This window comes from Amblyomma mixtum, chromosome 1, assembly GCF_055824585.1.
Source record: "Amblyomma mixtum isolate Tamu chromosome 1, ASM5582458v1, whole genome shotgun sequence".
Taxonomy (NCBI): domain Eukaryota; kingdom Metazoa; phylum Arthropoda; class Arachnida; order Ixodida; family Ixodidae; genus Amblyomma; species Amblyomma mixtum.
In genome coordinates, this window is record NC_143012.1 from 91,233,178 (window position 1) to 91,254,962 (window position 21,785).

A 21,785-nucleotide genomic window follows, 5' to 3' on the forward strand; every position below is an offset into this window, starting at 1 on the left:
CAATGCTGGCTAAAGAAATGTCGCTTGATATGGGTGCGATGCAAGATCGAATGCAACTGCGTTTCATCTGGAAATAGAGGTAACTGTTAAAAGCGATAAAAGTCCCTTCAAGGTAAAATTCTAAAAGAGTAAAAAAAATGTGAGCAGACATACCAGCTGAATTTTGAAAAGGGACAACACTACTCTTATCAATACATTGTCTCAAAGACGCCAACAACTCTCGGCGAAGTATAGAATAAAACAGATCCTCTACATCGACAGAGAATGCAAACCTATGTTGTGGTCGGTGCTGAGAAAATTAACTACGTCCTTAGAATTTTTAATAAGGAACGAATCGTGAACAGTAAGCTATTTCAAAAATGTTTGGAGAAATTGGCTAGCATTTAACTGTCAAGACCCTTTTTCACTTACAATAATCGGAAAAGGGACCCCGGGTTTGTGCGTCTTAGCACCAAAGAAAAGATTCAAAGCATTACATTTAGACTTAGTAACTCGCGTAAGCAAACTTTCATTTCATTGCAGCGTTCGTCCATGTTTTGTCCGTGTTCCTTCTTTTTGTGATTGTGGTTCTTCGCTGCCGGTATGAAACAAGAATGTTACCAACTTGCCCAAAGACGCACTTTACCTGGCAAGATGCCCACCTGCCACCTCTCATAGAGTTGTGGGCAAACTGCCCATCGTTGCAGGAGGAAGTTTAGTTAATCATAGCTCTGGAAGTTCAACCTATGTCTCAAGAGCCCCGTCGACTACAGACCCTGTCGGTGCATGGGAGGGCCGCATCGCTTATGCGCTGCACCAATGCACCAGGAGTGGTATAAGGACTCGCAGTGATCTATGAATGTAAAATAGAGAATAACCAAGTCCGCATATATGATCATTAACTCAATGTCGCTATATGAACAACTTCCAGCCGTGAACAACGGATCCGATAACCGGGACTGAAGCGAAACCGAAATGCCATAGCACCTAACTTGCATTTGGCTGAAGTACGCAAATCGACCGTCATTTTTTTCTTTCCATTTTGCTGCTTATTTACGCCGACCGTGAAGTAACTCGTCCTGCAAAAGTACTTCTCAAACAAGCCTCAAACTTCTCCACAGAAGCTTCTCAAGCAAGAATTCTTACAACAGCGATAAAGTTGGATGTCAGCGCTCACGCAGCCTACTTCCGAAGTTCCCCGTGTCGCTGGAGCTGTTGAAAAAAAGGAAGAGGATCGCCATTTGCGTGCGCGTGGGTTGGACTGCGCGTGACAGAGAAGGCAGAAGAAGGTCTCCTTGAGAGCCGGCTGCACGCCCCCCAGTCATAGGCTACAACAACAACACCCGACGAGCTCCTCCAGCCGCCATGTCTTCAATCGGCACCAGAAGCCGTTCCACTTGCGTTGGCCGCAAGTCGTCGAAGGCCACGGACCGGCCACCCGAGCAGGACCAAGGCACGACGCGGTTCAGGCCTGTCGCGGCACCACCAAGCACGCTTCAAGGGTAAATATGTCGCATTGCGTGGAAGGGACTGCAGTGTTTCTCAGCCTAAGGGGCTCCCGGCTATCGTATGTACGCAGACATAACCAGGGGCTAAATGACGGCGGCTGCTGTTCCTCTTTGCCTCGAATACCCGCTCTCGAGTTACCCCTAACCAACCCTAACAAAGTCATCCTGCGCCATCCGCCAAGCTGCGAAATTGTGTAGCGAATGCAGCGCAGGAACGCGCGTTCCTAACCTCAGAGCGACAAACCTTCTAGTTTCTACAGCTGCTTCGTCCCGTGGGGAAGCACGGACGAGCCGGGCTCGTCAGAAGCTGACGGTCGTATCTGGCTCAGGACGAGTGCAGCTTCTCGTGTGTTTCCTGGCAGGTAATCGAAAGCATTTCGTGGTTTCCCAAGAGATGACCGCCCAAGTGCTAAATCACGCAGCGCTGTCTCAGTGGTTATGGTGCTTGGCTGCTGACCCAAAAGACGCAGGTTCGATCCCGGCCGCGGTGGTTGGATTTCTTTGGAGGAAAAATCCTAGAGGCCCGTGTACTGTGCGATGTCAGTGCACGTTGAAGAACCCCAGGTGGTCGAAATTTCCGGAGCCCTTCACTACGGCGTCCCTTATAGCCTGTGTCGCTTTGGTACGTTAAACCCCATAAACCAAACCTATCTGATGCCTTTTTCAAAAAAAAAAAAATGGAAGGGACAGTCAAGCTGCTCCAAAGGGTATGACGCGATATATCGAATAATGGATTAATTCTCATATATGCAGGTCAATCTCTAGTTCTCTAGTTTAGTTCTATAGCTTTCACTAGGACAAGTATTTTGTACAAGCATAGAGACCAGCGCATGCGAGAAATAGTTGAAGCGTTCCGTATTCATCAAGAACAAGAAAAGTGCGTGAGCAAGCCATCTGTTGCGCTCACTGAAAAAGATTATTTCAGCAGCTAAGTGACTAGCGCTTGTTTTACGACCTTCCTTTTTTCTCCCTGGTTTTTTGACGTACTCAATCAACGATGCAATGCCGCCTGTTGGTCGTGCTTAGATTTTCCTATTTATTGCGCCATCTTAGCATTAGAATCATCACTCATAAGTCAGCGCTTGTGTCTGTCCGTTTCTTTAGTCATTCCCAACTTTACATTCATAGATCCCTGGGTGTCCCTCCATCACTCTTGGAACAGTGGTGCGGCAGTTAAGCGATGTGCCAGTGCCCTGCGATGGCAACTACTCTCAGCGGTGGGACTTTGCTCTTCCCGAGCGACCAATCGTTAATTGCTACTTCCATGGTGGCCATGTTGCTCGCTATCACGTGGGCAGGTTGTTATGACGCCACAAGGTCACGTGAGCTAGATAGTCCACCTGCTTCCTAGGTTGCTTTCTGGCGACCACTTGCCAGAGCATGCCAGTGATATTTCAATCACGACGCCGACACCAGATTTAACGCTAGCGCGTAACATGTGCCCGTTAGGAGGTTAAGGGGCGTCAGATCGGTTTCGCGACATTCGGAGTCCGCACAGGTGTGAGTGTTTTGCTCCTTGCACAGGTGCAATATAATGATACATCCCATGGCTCGGCAGTCGATCGGACGGCGGCGCTTCCGCGTCCCCTCATAGTGTGGAGGGTGAGTTAATTAAATTTCCATATCGCCTGGCGCGAACAGTACATATCTGATCTAACCAATCAAGAATTCCTGTTAGAAAGAAACCCCTCTACCTACGTTGCATGCTTAATGGCTGCCCATGAATAATAAGGTAGCGTTAAAGGCCCCATTATCGAGAAAATCCGGTGTCGGCATTGTGAGCGTTAAATCGTGGGCATGACTCTGGCACGTCGTCCCCAGAGAGCACCTAAAAGGCAGGCGGGCCAAATAGATCACGTGACGTTGCGGCTTCATCACAATCTCTCCAAGCGAGCTATTTGCCCACCGCGGCCGGAGGGAGTTAAATTAATGTCAGCTCGCTCTGGAAGAGCATAGTTCTACCGCTTGGAGCACTTGCCATCGCAGGGCAGAGGCGCATCGCTTAACCGCTGCGCCACTGCGCCCGGAGCGGCGTGAGAACTCCCAGGGATCCATGAGCGTAAAGTAGAGAATGTCCTTCTGCATATATGGGAATTAACCCATTACGCCACCCTGTCATACCCTTAAGGTGGAGAGAAAGTGTTCGCTCCATTTTTTTTATTGCGTAAGCAGTACTACTCCAAGTTTCGAGCCGCCGCGTAGCTCCCGGCGGTGGCCACGGTCGACCTTCAGCCGCAGCGAGGTCAAACGGATGGCGCGTCTTTGCCATAGCAACTGTTTCAGCCGCGTTCCACCAGGCTCCACGCTGCTTACGCAACTTGCCCTGTTTAACCAGACCTAAACCTCAGTTATTTTTTTTTCTTCGTAACTTATCCAGTGGTATGATATCTAGTTGTATGATACGGCATGTCACGTTCAGGGCTATAGGACAGACGGCACGAGGAAGGTCTCCGAACGAATTCGACCACCTGACGTTCGTTACGTGCACTGACAGCGCCCTGCATGCGGGTATCTCCTGCATTTCGCCCCCTTCGAAACTGGGCTGTCGGGCCCTCAGCCTCTACAACCGGAAACCATAGCCACTAAGCACCACTGCGGGTGATGGTAGGGGCATTCGTATGCATGCAGTGCATGCGCGATCCATCCTGTTCCATTTCATTTCATTTTCTTAAAGACCCCTCGGGGGTGGGGAGGTGTTACATAATGTGTGGAATCAGGAAAAGAAATGAAAAATAATAATACCGCGTGTCTAGAGATACCTGCGATGTTCGGTAAAATCTGAGCGAGGAGAGAGAGAAACCGTTTAATGAAAAAGCAGAAAATTCAACCGGCAATAAAAAGTTTCAGCGAACAGTTACGCGCAGCTGATTAGACGATGTGCTGTGACAATATTTGGCGTCTGAAGCGTCCGCTTCATATCCTATGCACTGCACACTCACTTAAAGCACATTCCGTGCACAGGTGATGCTTTTCACTGCCACCTTTACAGCCTGTTCGGGTAATATTCTTCTATAGTTAAGAAACCGAAAACTAACAGTGCCATACGGCGACTGACACCATTTGTCAAGGGGAAAATTCTAAGCACAGCCGTCAGGGCCAAATGATCATATATTGCGATGTAGGCTGAGCGCACTCAGCAGCAGTTCATGTGTATTGAATTAGCCGACTCCTCATCGAATCAAATGCAAGGTTATTTCATGATGATCAGTTCGATCCTTGCTGCCTGTAGCGCTGCATTTAAAAATCACCAACCACCCGCCGTGGTGGCTCAGTGGATATGACCTTCGGCTGGTGGCCACATGGAGGCTGGTTAAAATTCTGGGTCTTGAAAACATGCTGAGTAAAACAGGAGTCTACAAGGCTCCCACACAAAACAAGCTTGTGGTGTAAGAGGGACTGAGAATAACGCAAAGATATGGGTTCTGAATTAATGTACGTGCATAAAAACTGGTCTCAAAGCAAACAAAAATAATGGGGTGGCCGGAAAATCTAAAGATAAAAATTTCATATTCCAGAGCAGAACAGTGTTCCATAGAGTAAATTGATGGGATAGTTGGTTCACAATACGCAAAGGTGTAACCAGCACTGTGGTGCGTGTGCCTTTTTTGTTATCCTGCGTGTTTTGCTGGTTCCACCTTTAGAACAGTGTTGGATCGGACGACCCTTGCTCTTTCAACCTCTACAGGGCATCTACTAATGACGTAGCGTCCATGTTGCCATGCGCCAGCCCGAACGAGGAGCACGACACCGATGCCCCGTCTCAGATGATTTCCAACATGGCCGCCTCCCTTGGGGCACTGTCGGGGCCAGAGGTCGTGGTCTCCGTGTCGGAGGCACCGAACGAGAACGCCGCATCTTTCCAGGATCCTTTGAAGCTCGACGCACGGTATCCAACAGGTCAAGACGGTCTCAGTGAGTGCTGTACTGTTGTGTATGGTGTGGCACGATATATCATCACCATCGTCGTCAGCCTGTGTCCGCTGGAGGACCTGTCTCTCGCATATCTCTCCAGTTAACCCTGTCTTCTGCTAGCTGCGGCCACCTCATACTGCAACTTCCTAATCTCACCTGCCCACATGACTCACTCTACCCTAAAGCGCTTCCCCTTAACGATCAGCAGTTGTCCTGCCTTCGCATTACATGCCTCGCTAAAGCGCATTTCTTCCTCTCGGTTTGGACTAGGATGTCAATAACACGCGTTTGTTGTCAATAGGATGTCAATAACCGTTTCCGGTCTCTTAACGTTACACCTATTACTGTCATTTCAATGGCTGGCAGCGTTCTCTTCAATTTATGTTCAACCCTTTTCGTTAGCCTTCACGTTTCTGCCCCAAACGTTAGTACTTCAAGATAGAGGTGTTCACTTTCCTCTTGAAGAATACTGGTAAACTGTCATTCATCATCTGAGAATAGCTGCCAAATTCACAGCACCGTGTTATTTTTATTCTCCTAGCTATTTCAGTCTCGTGTTGTTTCCTTTGCAGACTGTCTGACATTACTACATTACTTTGCATTTCTTCACATTAATTTTCGCTTGTCTAATTCCTGGATCATGGTTTGCGGTTACCCCTGAGTTGATTAGGCAATCTGTGTCATCAGCGAATTAGGGATTGCTAAGATATTCTCGATTAACTTTTATGCCCAACGCTGCCCAATCCAGTTATCATATCTCCTGTAAACATGCCATTAATAGTAGTAGAAAGATCCTGTCTCCCTTTTTGGCACGTTTCTTGTTTGCAATATTATTAGGTATTTATCACCACTATACAGGGTGTTTTACGTAAAATGGTCAGAAATTCTAAAAGATAGGCTTCCTCTGTTACAATACCGTTGTTATCCCCACAGCATTGTCAGCAGTGCAATTTTTAAGAATACAGTTAAGACGTGCTCGCGATAAGGCTGGTCAACTAATATTGAATAGGTAACTTTATAAGTATTTTTAAGAGGATAGGAAATGGCGCAGCTAGTGTCTCACTTGTCGGTCGACACCTCAACTGCGCCGTTGAGGAGGAAGAAGGGAGTGAAAGAAGGAAGAGATAAAGGCGTGCCGTAGTGGAGAACTCCGGACATAGCACAGCACACGGGCGCCTTTGCGTTTAGTCGCCATCGAAACGCGCCTCCGCGGCCTGGTTTGAATCCGGAAACTCGGGCTCAGGAACAGAGCGCTGTAACCCACAGAGCCACAGCGGCCGGCTGATGGCACTTTCCGTACAGCGCTTTACCACACGGGGCAGTGTGGTAGTAATGAAAGTGAATTGTGCTCGGTAGGTTTTGCCTAGTTTCTGGATGCGCACTGTTTTAGCCTGCTCACATCGGAGCCTACTCGTAATGGTGTCAGAGTCGTCACGTGGGTCGACGCGAATAACCGCACGTGAGATGTTGGCGTTACGATTCTGCCTGTCCACTTGAGCCGGTAAAGAGAAAACTCGTCTGCCGTCTCTAACGAAGCAACTGGTTGTTACAAATGCGACTAAAGTGTTCCTCTTCATACAGCAAGTATGCCGTTGTTCCGTGTACTGTAGGATGTCAGTGCACGTTAAAGAACCCCAGGTGGTCGTAATTTCCGGAGCCCTCCACTACGGCGTCTCTCATAGCCTTAGTCGCTTTGGGACGTTAAACCGCATAAACCAACCAACCTGCAATGTACGTTGGCGGCGTCATCACAGCACGTAGTGGCCATCCCTGCTCACTGTCTTCTGAGCCGTGCTGCTTCAGAGGGAAGCAATAACCTGGTGGGGAATATGCTTAGCCGTGAACTTTCCCAAAGGTGAAGGGAACAGTGTATGGCGACTCACCGCTGAGCGAGGGAGACCTTGTTTGCTTTTTGGAGAGAAAGCTCCAGTTCTCGTGTACAAATCTTGAAGGGCATGTTAAGGTGCAGATATGATCTTGAAGCGGCGTCAATTAATAAAAAAATAGAAGAAAATTGTGGTGTAGGTGCGAATCCAACCCATGCATGCGGCATGCAATGATGATGATAATGAAACACTGTATTGGTTCAAGGAGGTATGACTGACCGACTATTAAAGGGTCTTAGGTGGGGTTCTAGCAGCGGACCTTAGTGGCGTCGGCCACTGCCCGGGCGCGCTCAGCGAGTGCCTTTTCGGCCTGTAGGTCAGAGCAACCGAGCAGTGTTCAAAGCAAACCTTTAAAAGCAACTCAGCTTCTTACCCCCATGGTTGCTGATTCAATGCGACGAGCATTCCTCCATGCGTCTGGGCTGCTGTACAATGGTTCTGTACCAACTCCTGCCCTTTGTTTATCCCTATGTTTCGTTTGGTTTATGGGGTTTAAAGTCCCTAAGCGACTCAGATTGTGAGGGACGCCGTAGTGAAGGGGTCCGGAAATTACGACCACCTGGGGATATTTAACGTGCTCTGACATGGACAGTACACGGGCCTCTAGAATTTTCCCTCCATAGAAAGTTGACTGCTGCGGTCGGGATCGAGCCCGCATCTTTCAGGCCAACAGCCGAGCACCATAACCCCTGAGTTACCGCGGCGGTCTGTTAGCCCCTAACTGCCGGCAATTCTTTGGAGCGCAAAATATGATTGCCTATAAAGGTGTACTCAAAGGACACCGCTCCCATCTTCTGGCCAAGTATCCCCCGTCTGTCACCTTCTCGTTCAGTATCACCAAGACACTTTCGGTCCCGGCGAAATTCGCTGATAGTTTGAGAGAGTTCACGTGACCACGTGAGGTCATCGCTACCAGCCCTGATTAGCCACTCTTACTGGTCGAGATCGGTCACCCGACATTGCAACGTCATCGGAATCCTGCCCACCGTGGCAGATGACAATCTCACCCCCGGACTTCGAGGAATCCGCCCGCATGGCAAGCAGAATTAAAGTTAATGATTGGTGTTCAGAGGTCACGTTACCATTTGACGTCATCGCAGCATGCCTACAGCGGCCGGTGGCTACCTGCCCATTGGGTTGGTGACAGGGGGCAGGTAAAGTAAGGTAAAGTAGAACGAATAATTCCGCATGTAGGCAGAACCTCGTCAAAAAGAGAAAGAGAAGGAGGGAAAGACGAGAAAGGGAGGGATCTGTAACACTATCACATGGCACTCTTAAGGCTAGGTTAGGCGTCGACCAGGTTTTGTTTTTGTACTCTAGATTCACGCAGTGGGTTCATGTGCACCGTGGAGAGTATACTGCTGTTTCTGCAGCTGAGAGCAAAATAGCCACTTCATGCATTCGTAACAGCAGATGATTTCAGTGTTACATAACGCGAGTCCGTTGGGCAGGAACACCCGTTTACCGCGTTCTCATCTTCTGCCGTCGTCTCTTTTCATAAGAAGCCCCCAAGACGCTGACCAAGCGGAGGTCTGCTGAAGAGGCGGAAGCTTTCAAAGGACTACAGGAAATGGTATGCGGCGCCTTCCTTTTAGGAGATGCTCGTTGTGCTGTGTCAGATTGTCTTGATAAGCTCAGCTTTGTCGGGGTGCAGTGCGGCAAAACACAGAGCCTCCAGTAACCCTGGGTAGCGAGCATTGCGGGGAATCGCAGCCGTCATATAATTCAGAAAAAGGCCGTTTGGCTAACAACGTGTGATTTTGAGTCATCTTTGCAAAGGGTCACAGGTTGCGGAATCATGGGGCCTACAATCATAAGCATCAAGGGTTATTGTTGAGTAATGGGATCACTGGGATTCTGCATTGCTAAGGGGATGACTGTCCTAATAAATAGGTTATTTAATCACTTGACTCTTCGAATACCGATAGGTTGCATAACAATACTTGACGGATTCAAAAATGTGATGTGACTGTTTTAAATACGAGACCAGGTACGTTTCGTCATCGTTACACAACTCGTGTCATTCTGTGGAAATAATACCATCTCTGCACCCTTGCCGAGCTGAAGAAAAAGTGACACTGGAAGCCGCAAACTCACTGAATTGAGTTGGGCGGTCTATCGAGGGAGTATTGTAGCCTTAAGGTCAGTTCTTTGATTACTTGCCGTGTTTGGCGTAAAGATTTGTTTTTCCCGATAAGTATTATTCTTTATGCTTTATGCTCTTTATGCTATGCCCGGCAAGACACGACTATTATTCTTAATGCTTTACAATCAGATATTTGCCTCCTTATGCTCTGTTTTCATGTTGCGTGGTATTCTTTCGGTGGTTTCTGCAGTACTGGGGATCAGGAGACATGCTCAGATCGCTTATTGAAATTTTAGCAGCCGTGCTTGGTTTGGACGTTAAAAACGCCCTTGAGTTAACCTGTAGGCTCAACGTGCTGTTCTCTACGGCGCTGATGTGTTAGTACACAGACCAAAAGCTGCCAGCAATATTTTACAACGGCTCAAGGACCGCAGGTGCGGTGGTGACAGAAGAGCACCGCCGCTAGCAGCTATGCTACAAAACTGGAAAGTCGGATGCTTCAGGGAAACAATGCATTCAGAAGATGAATATGAATGTAACTTCTGTTTGCTTAACCAACTAAAACATTTACCACCTAGAATGCAAAAAGTGACTGAACGTGTTGCTTGTTAACATAAACGTCTTTTTCCTCTGGTCAAAACTGTTTAGGCTGGCCCTTCCCTGATGTTGCCTATAGATCTTGCGCTGTCGTACATGTAGAAAAGGGAATTGGGAATTACGTGTGGTCTGAAATGGTAGGATTTCCGACATGTGATGTAAAGGCGGGAGAGCGGCACGATTTTTGCTTTTAGCAATGTTTTCCAGTGTGTACAATTTTTTTTTTGAAGGAAGCATATGGCATTTGTGGCGCTGAGCGGATTTGTGAATTTCTCAGAGTGTAACTGTTTATGACGCAATCTCCACTCATTGGCAGCTTCCTGCTTGATGCTGACCGGCAAGCCGAGAGTACAGGTGTAAAAACCCCTCGGCATAACTTAGCAGAATCAGAGTCATCACTGACAACAAGCCGCGCTAACTTCCCACAGTTACGATTTGTTCACTCTCAGCCCCTTGAGCCTATGCTTTTTTATTAGTTCTGTGAACGTGAAATTGTAAGCAAGTCTGTGTAAACATTCAAAAATGTATTCCGAGCTTCGAGTACTTATTCCAATATTCCAATGTGATATCGAAGGAGGCTAAAGACAAATAATAGAGGGAAAGAGCAGCGGCGCGGTTTTATCGATACACCGACCTGCATTGCTGCTGCTGTAAACAAACCATAATCACTCATATCAAAGGAAATTAACAAACGTTATCGGCTGTGGAGATCAACTTCGAGTGATTCCTCACTCCACTTGGATTAGTCTTCTTTTCGAAGTTCAGAGCATCGTAGCTTGAAGTCATCTGCTCTTAGGAAGGTCTTGGGATGTTGGGATGTCTTCACTAGTGCCTGGACAGAGTTCATTTACAAAATGTCATTCTCCCGCAGATGAGCATCGGGTCTCCGTTTTCACCGCCGCCGCGCGGATTAACTGGACGAAAACTTGACCCCATGAGGAAGACGGCAGCTGTCGTATTTCTGCTTTTTGTCATCACCATCTTCCTTTCGGTGGTCTTCTACATTGCGAGGACAATGCCCAGTCGTCGTGTTCTCCCCACGGTTTGCACCACACGGGCTTGCCTGGATCACGCGCAGGCGCTTGGCTTAAAACAAGACAAGATACAACAATCTGCCTGCGAAGATTTCGGCCAGTTTGTGTGCTCCGGATGGCTGCACGAAGACACCCGGCCTAGTGAGTCCGTGCCACTTTTTCGCTTGGCGTACTGGCTGCTGGGACAAGCACAGCTTCGCGAAGACCCTCGTCGGCCCCTGAGCAAAAGAGTGAGGGTAATGATAGACTCCTGCCTTCGCCGGGAAGGCCCCGCTGAAGACACCGACGACTCGAAAAACCTCGTTGAATTTATGAGCAAAGAGTTGTTCCCCTGGCTGCTAGACCCCACCGATGCTCGGCTTGGAGACACCGACGATTACTCAATACCCTTGCGGACTCTGGTAAACCTGTCCGTCCTGTGGGCCACGCCATTGTGGTTCTATGTTGAGTTCATAGAGCCATGGCACGGCACCGCTCACCGGCGGTCGGTATCCATAAGCCCATCGGGTATGCCATTAATTATGAACATAATAGATAAAGAGGTTAATAAGTACAAAGGCTTCTATAAAACAGTTGTCGACTGGGTCTTATCCGGAACCTTTGGAGAAAGATCCGCCTTGCCTGCATTTGTTGAATTCGCAAAGGCTAGCAGTAACATTCAGAGCTCCATCCTCGGAAATCTGTCGCTCTTTTTCGCCGCCACACACCCGAGGCCTCGTTTTCTGCTGATTCGTCAATTACCACATCTGGTGCCAAAACTCCGAGCTCGTGACTGGGTCGAGGCGCTGCAATCCGCCTTCACCGCGAAACCGCCCCTGAATGAAGAGGACACAATCATCGCCACAAATGGCAACTTGCTGGATGTCATGGGTGTGCTCTTCGCTTCTTACTCAGCCCAGGAGGTGACCTTCCATACGGCGTGGTGGTTCATCCAGCTCCTTGCTCCTATCGCTAGTAGCTCGGTGCGAGACCTCTTCATGAAACACCCGCTGTCCGAGTTCTTCTATCCGATGGCTTGCGGTATAAACGCTGCCCTCGTGTACACGATGCTTTTTTCGGGCGCCGACGACAGCGTAATGCCCGAAGTGCACAGACTCGACGTTTCGGACCTCTTGAGCACTCTGCACAAGACGGCGCTATCGGAGGTCGGCTCCTGGTCCACCCTGGACACCAAAGCGGTCCGTGCTGTCGCCACGCGGCTGCAGAACACCAGCACCATGATATGGCCTCTGGAAGAGTATATGACAAACCGGAGCTTGGAAATCCTTTACGGACGCGACTACAAAATGGAGCAGAGCTTCTTCGGCCACTGGCGCTTGAGTCGCGAGCAGCTGCAGAAGTCACTAGGCAGTGAAGAGTACCAGGCGAGCCTTCGGTTGTTTCGTGTGCAGTCCGCCCACCTGGCTGCGTACAGCCCCGTGACGAATGTGATTTCCGTAGGGGTGGCTGCACTCGCCGCGCCGTACTACGCTGACGAAGGCACGGACGCCATGGCCTACGGGGGCCTCGGATTCATGTACGCAATGCAGGTAAGTGGAAGCGCTCGAGGTTCCAAAATGTACGCTCAGGAAACAGGGGGCCTTGACTAATTAACGCCAGCAATGTGTGGGAACCGTAAGCTGTAGGAATCGCGCACACAGGGGGTTGCGGTAAAGCACATTTTTGCTCTGCCAGTGCTCTACCACAAGACCTTCGAAGCGGGGGTCCACCGAAGCGGTGGCCTTGTGGAAGAGCATCCCCCTTGCTTTGAGGAGGTGCTGGGTCGGATCCGCAGCGGCCGAGGATACCCACCGATTTTTTAATGGGCACAATATTTCCCTCGTCCAGGTGCTCGGCTCTTCTGGGGTGAAGTGCTTGCAGAAGGGCCTTTGATCGCATCGCTCACACTCGGTTAAGAGCGAATCGCGAGGGACCGAAATCCTCCTTTTGCGTTAAAGACCATTGCGGCCCTTTTCCGTGAATGCTTGTTCAAGCCCGCAGGGACGGGCGCAAGGTCCTTTCCCAAGCATTCAGTAGGACTAGGGTGTTTGTACGGCTTTCACCCATTTGACAAAACCGGTGGGTTTGAAGCTGCTTGAAGGGGAAGTCGACCCCACCGAAGACGAGGCGTGTGTTGAGCCAGAGTCGGGAGGACGATCCTGTGTCCTCCTCTGTGCTGTCGATGTCCGCGTGCTTTCCACCCCATTTGTTCAGCTCGCGTTTGCAACACCGACCGAACGGGCTCAGTAGTGAGCAACTTTGCAAACAAGACCACTGCTAGGGCTGTAGTGGATGCACCGGAAGTGAATCGCACGTTTGAGCTGTATCTAATGTACATAGGTTAATGCGGTTAAGTCATTTTCTTCTTGAGTCTGGCCAAAACGGAGGATTGTGAGCTATTAGCAAATGAAAGGGACAGTACATTTTTCCTGACGTTGGTCCGCGAGGAATGAATAGCCAATAGAAGGAAGGTGCCACCTTTAATTTTCTACGATATGTGTGTATCTCTCAGTGCCACAGCTGTAAGCTTGAAGCTACGATAGTGTTTGCGACAAGCTCCCCAAACCGGACATTTCATTATATTCCCGCCTCATCGGCTCTCGCAGCTCGCGCGCACCATCAACGCGCTCACGGTTCTGCTCAGCGAAGACATGACACAGACGCCGTGGGATCCGGCATCGTCCGCCGTCGACCCCGGGGGAGGGAGCACCCACAACATCGGCTCACCCGGGCGAGCCCTGTGGGAGCTGCGCAGGTGCTCGGCCGACGTCACTTCCGGCGGCAACTTAACGGCGCTCTTCCCCCTCCTTCCTGCGCTGAAGATCGCGCACGCGGCCTACCTCCGCTTCCGCAGCGAAGATCGGGACCTGCGGCTTCGAGGCCTGGAGGAGTACAGCGCAGAACAGGTCTTCTTCCTCACGGCCTGCCACGTGACCTGCTGGGAGAGAAGCGACCGCCGCCGCATGTCGCCTGAATGCACCGAAGCTATGCGCAACTTCGAGCCATTCGCCCAGGCCTTCAGCTGCCCCGCGGGGTCACCCATGAACCCGGAGCACAAGTGCGCCTTCCTGTGAGGGCGGGGCCGTTGATATCATGTGGGACGCAGAGTAGACTTCTGTGGAGTAGCGTTGATGCGACCCGCAACTCGTGTGCTAAATATTGTTGCCAAAACTTTGTCAGCATTGTATTATTTGAAGACTTTCGCGAAGCGCGCTTTGTTTGAGCCCCTTTATTTTCCATAAACTGAGTAGTTACCGGCCGTGTAGACCTTATCTTGAGGACGGAGCTATTCGCTCGAAGGCGCTTGAAGATTTTTGACTCGTGTGTAACGCTGGCCACGGGTTATTTTCGTCGTAGTACTCTTAATTATGAGCCTATCGAGAGTTTCCTTCCGGCGCAGACGTTACAGCTATACAGATAGTTTTCATTGCTAATTTTCTTTGGTATAGACCAATGCTACCAGTTGAGCAGCAGCTTTTTTCTTGCCGCTAGTGTTTCCGCTAATATTTCGTAAAGAGAACAAGCACTAGTATGTGAGATGGTTCACAAAATCGTACTTCGAAACTTTGTGAACCGTCTTGAAACGCGTGGTCTAAAGCTGACCCAGGTTTTTGCATCCATGCGTACAATGTGGTTGATTTCATCGGCTGTAAAGACAGAATGCACGAAGTCTTTTAGGCATATTTTCCTATCGAATATGATTCGGTTTTGGTTCTTTTAATCGTGCTGGCGGCGTTGAGAATCATGGATGTGCTTCATCTGTTCTTTTTTGTTTGTTTTTTACCACGTATATCTGCTCGTTCATTTTCTTGGAGGGTCTTGGAAGGACATCCGAAGTATTAACTACCTGTGAATAGGAGTGCTCACATAAAAATAATCGAGTTACCGGAGATCCAAAATGAGTCCAGGTTCTAACGTCATGCTCCGAGTTTCCTTGTCTGGGAGTAGTTCGTAAGTGTTCCTTTGACAAAGCGGTTTAGTTTTTACTCCGCATATTTAAGACTAAGCGCATTCACACAGGCAGGCAGTGGCCGGGTATGCAGAAAACGCCGGAAACACTCTGTCCAGTTACTCCGCTTGAAATGCCAGAAAGTGCCCTATTAAATTCGCACGCTCCGAATTTTGAGGCTGGTGGGATGCCGGCGTGTCTTGCGTGCTTCGACACGACTTAGAGCGCTGGCGTCATGTCCTATGAGCTGCCATAAGAGTGAGGGTCCGGCACGCAATAATGACTAGAAAGACTACATCTGTGAATAAGGGGGAGTGTCAAACGGACAAGAAAACTGCACCACTGTGTACATCTGCAGGCGTTATGCCACGGACTAATATCGTAATTGAATTTGTGTATATGCGACGAACGTTTGCATTTTTGTTGCACCGGATATTCTGCTTTCAGAACTGTGCTCGCCAAGGTCTCTGCAACTTTCCCGCTTTTATTGTTATTGTACACCAGAACGAGTTTTATCGCCATAAGATATAAACCCTATACATGTTTAAGAATTACAAAGAGTGTAAGCTTCGTCTGAATGGAAATTAGCCTCGCTACTTGTTTCCAGTGGAGTGGAATTCTCTCGAGGAAAGGACCGTTTCATCCGTGTGTGCTGTTGTCACGTGAGCCAACCAAGGAGGGCGCCGTAGCCTTCCACTCTAAATTTTCGATACGTGCAGCGATTTTCTTCTCCTTTTCACTACCAGCTAGATGTGTACCGGACGTATTTGGAGGTGAACAGAATAGATGCGTGGCGTAATATAAGAATATCTTGAAAAACATGCTGGCAGAAATGGACAAGTGCACCCTTTGGCGAAAATATCAGTATACTTTCTCACATAGTGGTGCTTCGCTCTATGCATCAGCACGCCCTCAGTGCACATGACTCCAAAAGAACATCGATTTTTGTTATTATAATGTGTATTCTCTTAACTATTTTGAACCATGTATGCCTTCACCACCTTCTGTACACGCGCCTCAGGGTTTAAAAACAGCAAGTTTCGGAGACATGTGGTTTAGCGCATGCGCGGCGGCCCCGCTAGGTTCCCTTCCCGCACTTCAATAAAGCAGTTGTTGAAAGTTAGCGCTTCTCCTGTCCACGCCTCCACTTTGTCTGTTTTTTTGCGCTCTGACTTCCTCATCATGAACTACCAACAGGCCCAAATTGCTACTCTTCTGAAGTAGTACTGGCCCTTCTATGCTGTGGGCGGTGTTTTTAATGCGCTAGCACGACTGGCCGTGCTCAGCAATTCCACCGACCAATGTGTGGTCCTTCCGCGTGACTGAAATTACTACAGAAAAAAAAGTTCCACGGGTCGAATTCCAAACGAATTTCTCGGGGGAAGCGAGTGCTGAATCTCAGACACGACCAGTGCCGTGCTACTTGAATGATAGATGTGAACATAGTCTGCGCGGCAAAGCTGCAGGAGTGGCGGCGGAACTTTTCGTGACGTCATCCCAGGTGGCCGCAGGGAGCATAATGTGGATGACGTATACAAACTCGGCCTCCGTTGTCAATTGAAAGCTACAGCGCGATGGCCCAAGAGGTTCGGAGGTAGAGCCCGGGAAGAAGCCACCTGGCGCGGAGCTGACGAAGCCAGAAAAGAAAACGGACGAGCAAGGAAAGAGCTCTGGGGGGGAGGAAAAGATGCAGACGGGTAAGAAAACGTGTACCCAAGAAGGAACGGGTAAAAAAAAAATGAACAAAAAAATAAAAACTGCCAGTCGCTTAGCATAGCTGACTATGCTAGGATATACGTAGCGAGAGATACTGTATATCCCTGTGACATGAGTGAAAACGTCGCGAAAGAAGCCCGAAGGGGAAACGAAGAGGGGAAAGGAATGGGCACTCAATACATTGCTAAACTTTAGAATACATTGCGACTGCATTGCTAAATTTTTATTGCCGACTACGCGTGTTTCGATCATTGAGTATTACTGTTTCATCGTTTTATTGTTAAGGTCTGTGCACTTTTTTAGCCCCACTTTGTCGCGTTCAGTCCGTTTTTATTCCTTCTACAAATTCATTTCGTCAGTTTTTATCGGTTTTATCCTTGTTACCTGCTATTGTTACCCTTTATGGCTCTCTCGGCTGCTGACCCAAAAGACGCGGGTTTGTTCCCGGCCGCGGCGGCTAGAATTTCTTTGGAGGAGAAATTCTAGAGGCCCGTGTACTGTGCGATGTCAGTGCACGTTAAAGAACCCCAGGTGGTCGAAATTTCCGGAGCCCTCCACTACGGCGTCTCTCATAGCCTTAGTCGCTTTGGGAAGTTAAACCCCATAAACCAAAGCAAACCAAACCTTTATGGCTCTTACACTAACTGTTTATAGTCATCAAGTGTACCTTTTTTTCATTTTATTATTATCCCTTTTGAGATTCAGCTGACTTTTAGCTTTATCACCCTGTTATGTTTTTATCGCTTTTATGGCTCTTTATACTGTCACGTTGTAGTAACGGCAGTCCAGCGGTCAGGAAGACACCAGAAAGACTTGCAAACGAAGCTCTTTATTTGGGCTGACTTGCGCCCGCACAACAACTGAATCACTCGGTAGCGGCGTAAGTAACAAGCGTGCTCGTCAATCGTCGAACAACGAATGTCCGCCGCTCGTGGCATCGCTCAATTTAAAGCCGGCAAGGAAACTTCCAGATAACAGGTCAAGATCATCTACGGTAATCTGGAAAAACCTAGATGCAGCCTTTCAAGGCTGCGAACAATCGAGATTAGTCTGGTCGCTTCTCGCGCCACGAACAAAAGTGATAACGACCCTTTCCTGCTGTCTTGAGCGTGAACGAACAAACACTGCAATGATACGTGGCATTACCCCCCTTCCAAAGAAGCATCGTCTCGATGCTTTAAAATGAAAATAAACACGGACAATGAAAACTTCCAGTCATTTAGCGTTCATAATATGGCTTCAGGCGTACGACATGTACGACTTCCGGGCGTCTGCGGCGTCGCTGAGATGCTGTCGTGCCGTCGGGGATGACTTCGTAGTCGAGGTCACCGATGCGACGGAGAACCTTGTACGGGCCAAAGTAGCGTCGCAGCAACTTTTCACTCAATCCACGGCGGCGAACTGGCGTCCATATCCAAACACGATCACCTGGCTTGTAATGCGTGTCTCGTCGGCGCAGATTGTAGCGTCGGGCGTCGGTGTGCTGCTGGTCTTGAATGCGAAGCCGCGCAAGTCTTCGGGCTTCCTCGGCGCGATGAAGGTAGGCGGCGACGTCGAGGTTGTCTTCGTCAGAAACGTGCGGGAGCATTGCGTCGAGTGTTGTCGTGGGCTTCCTGCCGTATACCAGCTGGAATGGGGTAAACCTGGTTGTCTCCTGGACGGCAGTATTGTACGCGAAGATCACGTAGGGCAGAATGGAGTCCCACGTCTTGTGTTCGGCGTCGATGTACATGGAGAGCATGTCTGCGATGGTCTTGTTCAGATGCTCTGTGATTCCGTTGGTTTGTGGATGATAGGCAGTTGTCCTCCGATGGCTTGTCTGGCTGTAGTTTAAAATGGCTTGCGTCAGCTCCGCTGTAAATGCCGTCCCTCTGTCTGTGATGAGCACTTCAGGGGCGCCGTGCCGCAGGAGAATTTGCTCGACAAAAAATTTTGCGACTTCTGTTGCGGTACCATTAGGCAACGCTTTTGCTTCGGCGTATCGGGTCATGTAGTCGGTGGCCACGATGATCCACTTGTTACCTGATGATGAAGTCGGAAAGGGGCCGAGGAGGTCCATTCCTATTTGCTGAAAGGGCTTAGTTGCAGGTGGTATGGGGTTCAGGAGTCCGGCTGGTCTAGTCGGAGGCGTTTTGCGTCGCTGACACTCACGGCACGTTTTCACGTAATGGGAAACGTCGGTAGCTAGCCGCGGCCAATAGTACTTCTCCTGGATGCGGTGCAACGTGCGAGCAATCCCGAGATGCCCTGCAGTCGGCTCATCATGACATGCCTGCATAATTTCTTGCCTAAGATTCTTGGGCACGACAAGAAGATGTACTGTCCTGTTGGGCGCGAAGTTCTTCTTCAGGAGGACATTATTGTGAAGGACGAAGGACGACAGTTGCCGCTTGAACCCTCGGGGAGGCGATGCGGTCTTGCCTTTCAGATAATCAACTTGGCTTTGCAAGTCAGGATCCGAGTGCTGCTGCTGCGCGAAACTGCTGGCGCTTACCGGTCCTAAGAAAGCGTCGTCGTCTTCCTCTTCGGGTGCTGCGTCGACAGGGCCTCGTGACAAGCAGTCTGCATCGGAATGCTTGCGGCCAGATTTATAGACTACAGTTATGTCGAATTCTTGAAGACGCAGGCTCCAACGAGCAAGGCTGCCGAAGGGATCTTTCAAATTGGCCAGCCAGCAGAGAGCATGGTGATCGCTCACAACCTTGAATGGTCGTCCGTATAGGTAGGGGCGAAATTTCGACGTGGCCCAAATAATGGCGAGACATTCTTTCTCTGTCGTCGAACAGTTGGCTTCTGCTCTCGACAGTGAACGGCTAGCGTACGCGATAACTTTCTCCTCTCTGCCATTTTTCTGAACGAGGACCGCTCCTAAGCCCACACTGCTTGCATCGGTATGAACTTCGGTTTCGGCGTTTTCATCAAAGTGCCCGAGCACAGGAGGGGACTGTAAGCGGCGCTTCAGCTCGTTGAAAGCTTCCTCTTGCGGCCTTTCCCATTTAAAAGGCACGTCAGCATTGGTAAGTTGGGTCAAAGGTTCAGCGATGCGCGAAAAGTTCTTGACGAATCGACGGGAATAAGCGCACAATCCAAGGAATCTGCGTATAGCTTTCTTGTCATTAGGCTGTGGAAACTCTGCGATCGCAGCCGTCTTCTGGGGGTCTGGGCGAACTCCATCTTTGCTTACGACGTGACCAAGGAACAGCAGCTCCTCGTAGGCGAAGTGGCACTCAGAACAAAATGAAACAGCTTCGCTGGTTACTAGTTGTCGTAATGCTAACTGTTCTGGTTTCTACGCTGTGAACAGCACGACTTGGTGGCTCATCAAACGACATTTCCCATTCAACCCTGTTGCACACCTGTTGAAAAAGGCTGTGCGTTAGTCCCAATGCAACAAGTGCCGCTCGCAGACGATTAACATAGAACGAATTCTAATAGGCAGCATTTGTAAACTTATCTTACCTGATTTTCTGAGATCCCATCCTTCTCCAGAGACTTCAGCTTAAAATCTTGGAAATCCCTTTTGTTCTCGCGCCAGTCGTCCTCCGGCTCACTTATGCCTACCGCAGTGCGTTGTCGTAGACTCAGATGGTTCGTTTTCATAAACCTGGCGCACAGCGCAAGGCTTCCCTTGAATTCCCTGTTGCCTTCTTCAGCCGCCATAGTACTAGCAATGAAGTCTGATTTTCACCGCCATATCCGGATTCCCCATATTTCGTCTGTTCCGGTATTCACGCTACAACCTTTTCTTCAAGATGTGGCCATGCTGGTGTCTTCCACCTTCGAGCTTTCTTCTGTGCAGGAATTCCCTCCTGATCTTCCAATGGAACAGCCCAGATCCGCACACTTTTTTCGTCGATGTCAAATTATTTTAGCGCTGTTCTGTTGGGCTTCTGTGCTTGCGCACACTCACCTACACTCAGACTGAATGCTGTCGAGAAGGCTCTTCAGCTTTTCGGAGCCATCGCAACCGTTCTGACTCTGCCAGCCCTGGTGTTACATCTGCGTTTATGTGTCCGCGTATTTATTATTTATTTATATTCATAAAGTTCTGCGCATGCGCTCTCAAATACAAGGACTCGAAAGCAGCCACTCTTCGCTACCGCAACAGCATTTGCTTGCATATCGAAGCTGATTTCATATCTGAGCTGATTTCCCAAAGTTGTTTAGCCCGGTAACATGTCGTAGGCACGCACCCGGGGCACGTTTTTTTTTCATAGCCACCGGTAGGCTTCTCCGGCTCTGTAAACAATATGACAAATAAAGTCACGTATAGTCCGCACGCACAGGTAGTCCGCATGACGCAAGCTTTTAAGCATGTATACAGTCCGCGGACTATAGTGCGGAAATTACGGTATTTAAGAATATCTGAGTGATTGTTGATCCGCTCATTTGAGTGCTTTCCTAAGTAGCTTAAAGGACAAATTGCAGAGCATATGATTCAGAAACTGGACACGCATGCAGAGCTAAGGTACCTAAGGGTCTAAAAATAATACTGCCGCGAATCTTTGTTGCGTTTGCTTGTTCATGCTTCAAGGCTGCCGACACGCCGCTTTATTGCTTCGTTTGTGACGCAAAACGCCCCCAGATTTATGTCGATTGATCGCATCCAGGCGGAGCCGATTCTACTTTGTGCCAGAATGTTCTAGTAACTTTCCACGCTTTATCTCGAAGGTTCGCTGTCAGCTTTAAAAAATGGCTGAGGCTTAGCTAAGGTTAAGCCTAGTCAGATGCGAAGCATATTCATGGCTAGGCTTGGTAATACATGGCTTTCCTTGGTTGAATACTTGGTCATTGTAATACAACCACTAGAAGCCTTCGTTGTGGGGGAAGACAATGGTGTGGCTACAGCGGAACGCCGACTAATCCCGAGGCGCGCGTTGGATGAGCGCCTGGGTGAGCGTTGGGTGAGCGTTGGGTGAGCCGCGTCCGCCTGCCCGGTGGAGCGAGCGTTTCACCTACACCGAGTGTGAACGCGCGTTCGAAATGCGCAGGAGTGTGACGTCACCATACCACGTGATTCACACGGCGTGCAACCGCAGCGACGGCACAAGTTGGAGCCCCGTCTCTCATCTGTCGTGACGTCATTGTGTCACGTGGTGTGACGTCACCATACCACGTGGTCTGCACGGCGTGCAACCG

At 49.4% G+C, this 21,785-nt stretch overlaps 1 protein-coding gene across 1 annotated transcript; it reads left to right on the forward strand.

Annotated features, from left to right (window-relative positions):
* Positions 1–1,344: 1,344 nt before the first annotated feature.
* On the forward strand, positions 1,345–14,055 carry LOC149367193 (endothelin-converting enzyme 1-like). Its single transcript, XM_089573134.1, has 5 exons — positions 1,345–1,481; positions 5,173–5,393; positions 8,791–8,858; positions 10,840–12,531; positions 13,588–14,055. Exons 1-5 carry the CDS (start codon positions 1,345–1,347, stop codon positions 14,053–14,055), a joined length of 2,586 nt encoding a protein of 861 aa, XP_089429260.1.
* The last annotated feature ends 7,730 nt before the right edge of the window (positions 14,056–21,785 follow it).

Excerpts from the sequence above, each read along its gene's own strand:
- LOC149367193 (XM_089573134.1), top strand. The coding sequence starts at position 1,345 with ATGTCTTCAATCGGCACCAGAAGCCGTTCCACTTGCGTTGGCCGCAAG. Across the intron at positions 5,394-8,790 it reads GTATCCAACAGGTCAAGACG|CCCCCAAGACGCTGACCAAG; the intron begins GTCTCAGTGAGT and ends TTTCATAAGAAG. Across the intron at positions 12,532-13,587 it reads GATTCATGTACGCAATGCAG|CTCGCGCGCACCATCAACGC; the intron begins GTAAGTGGAAGC and ends CGGCTCTCGCAG.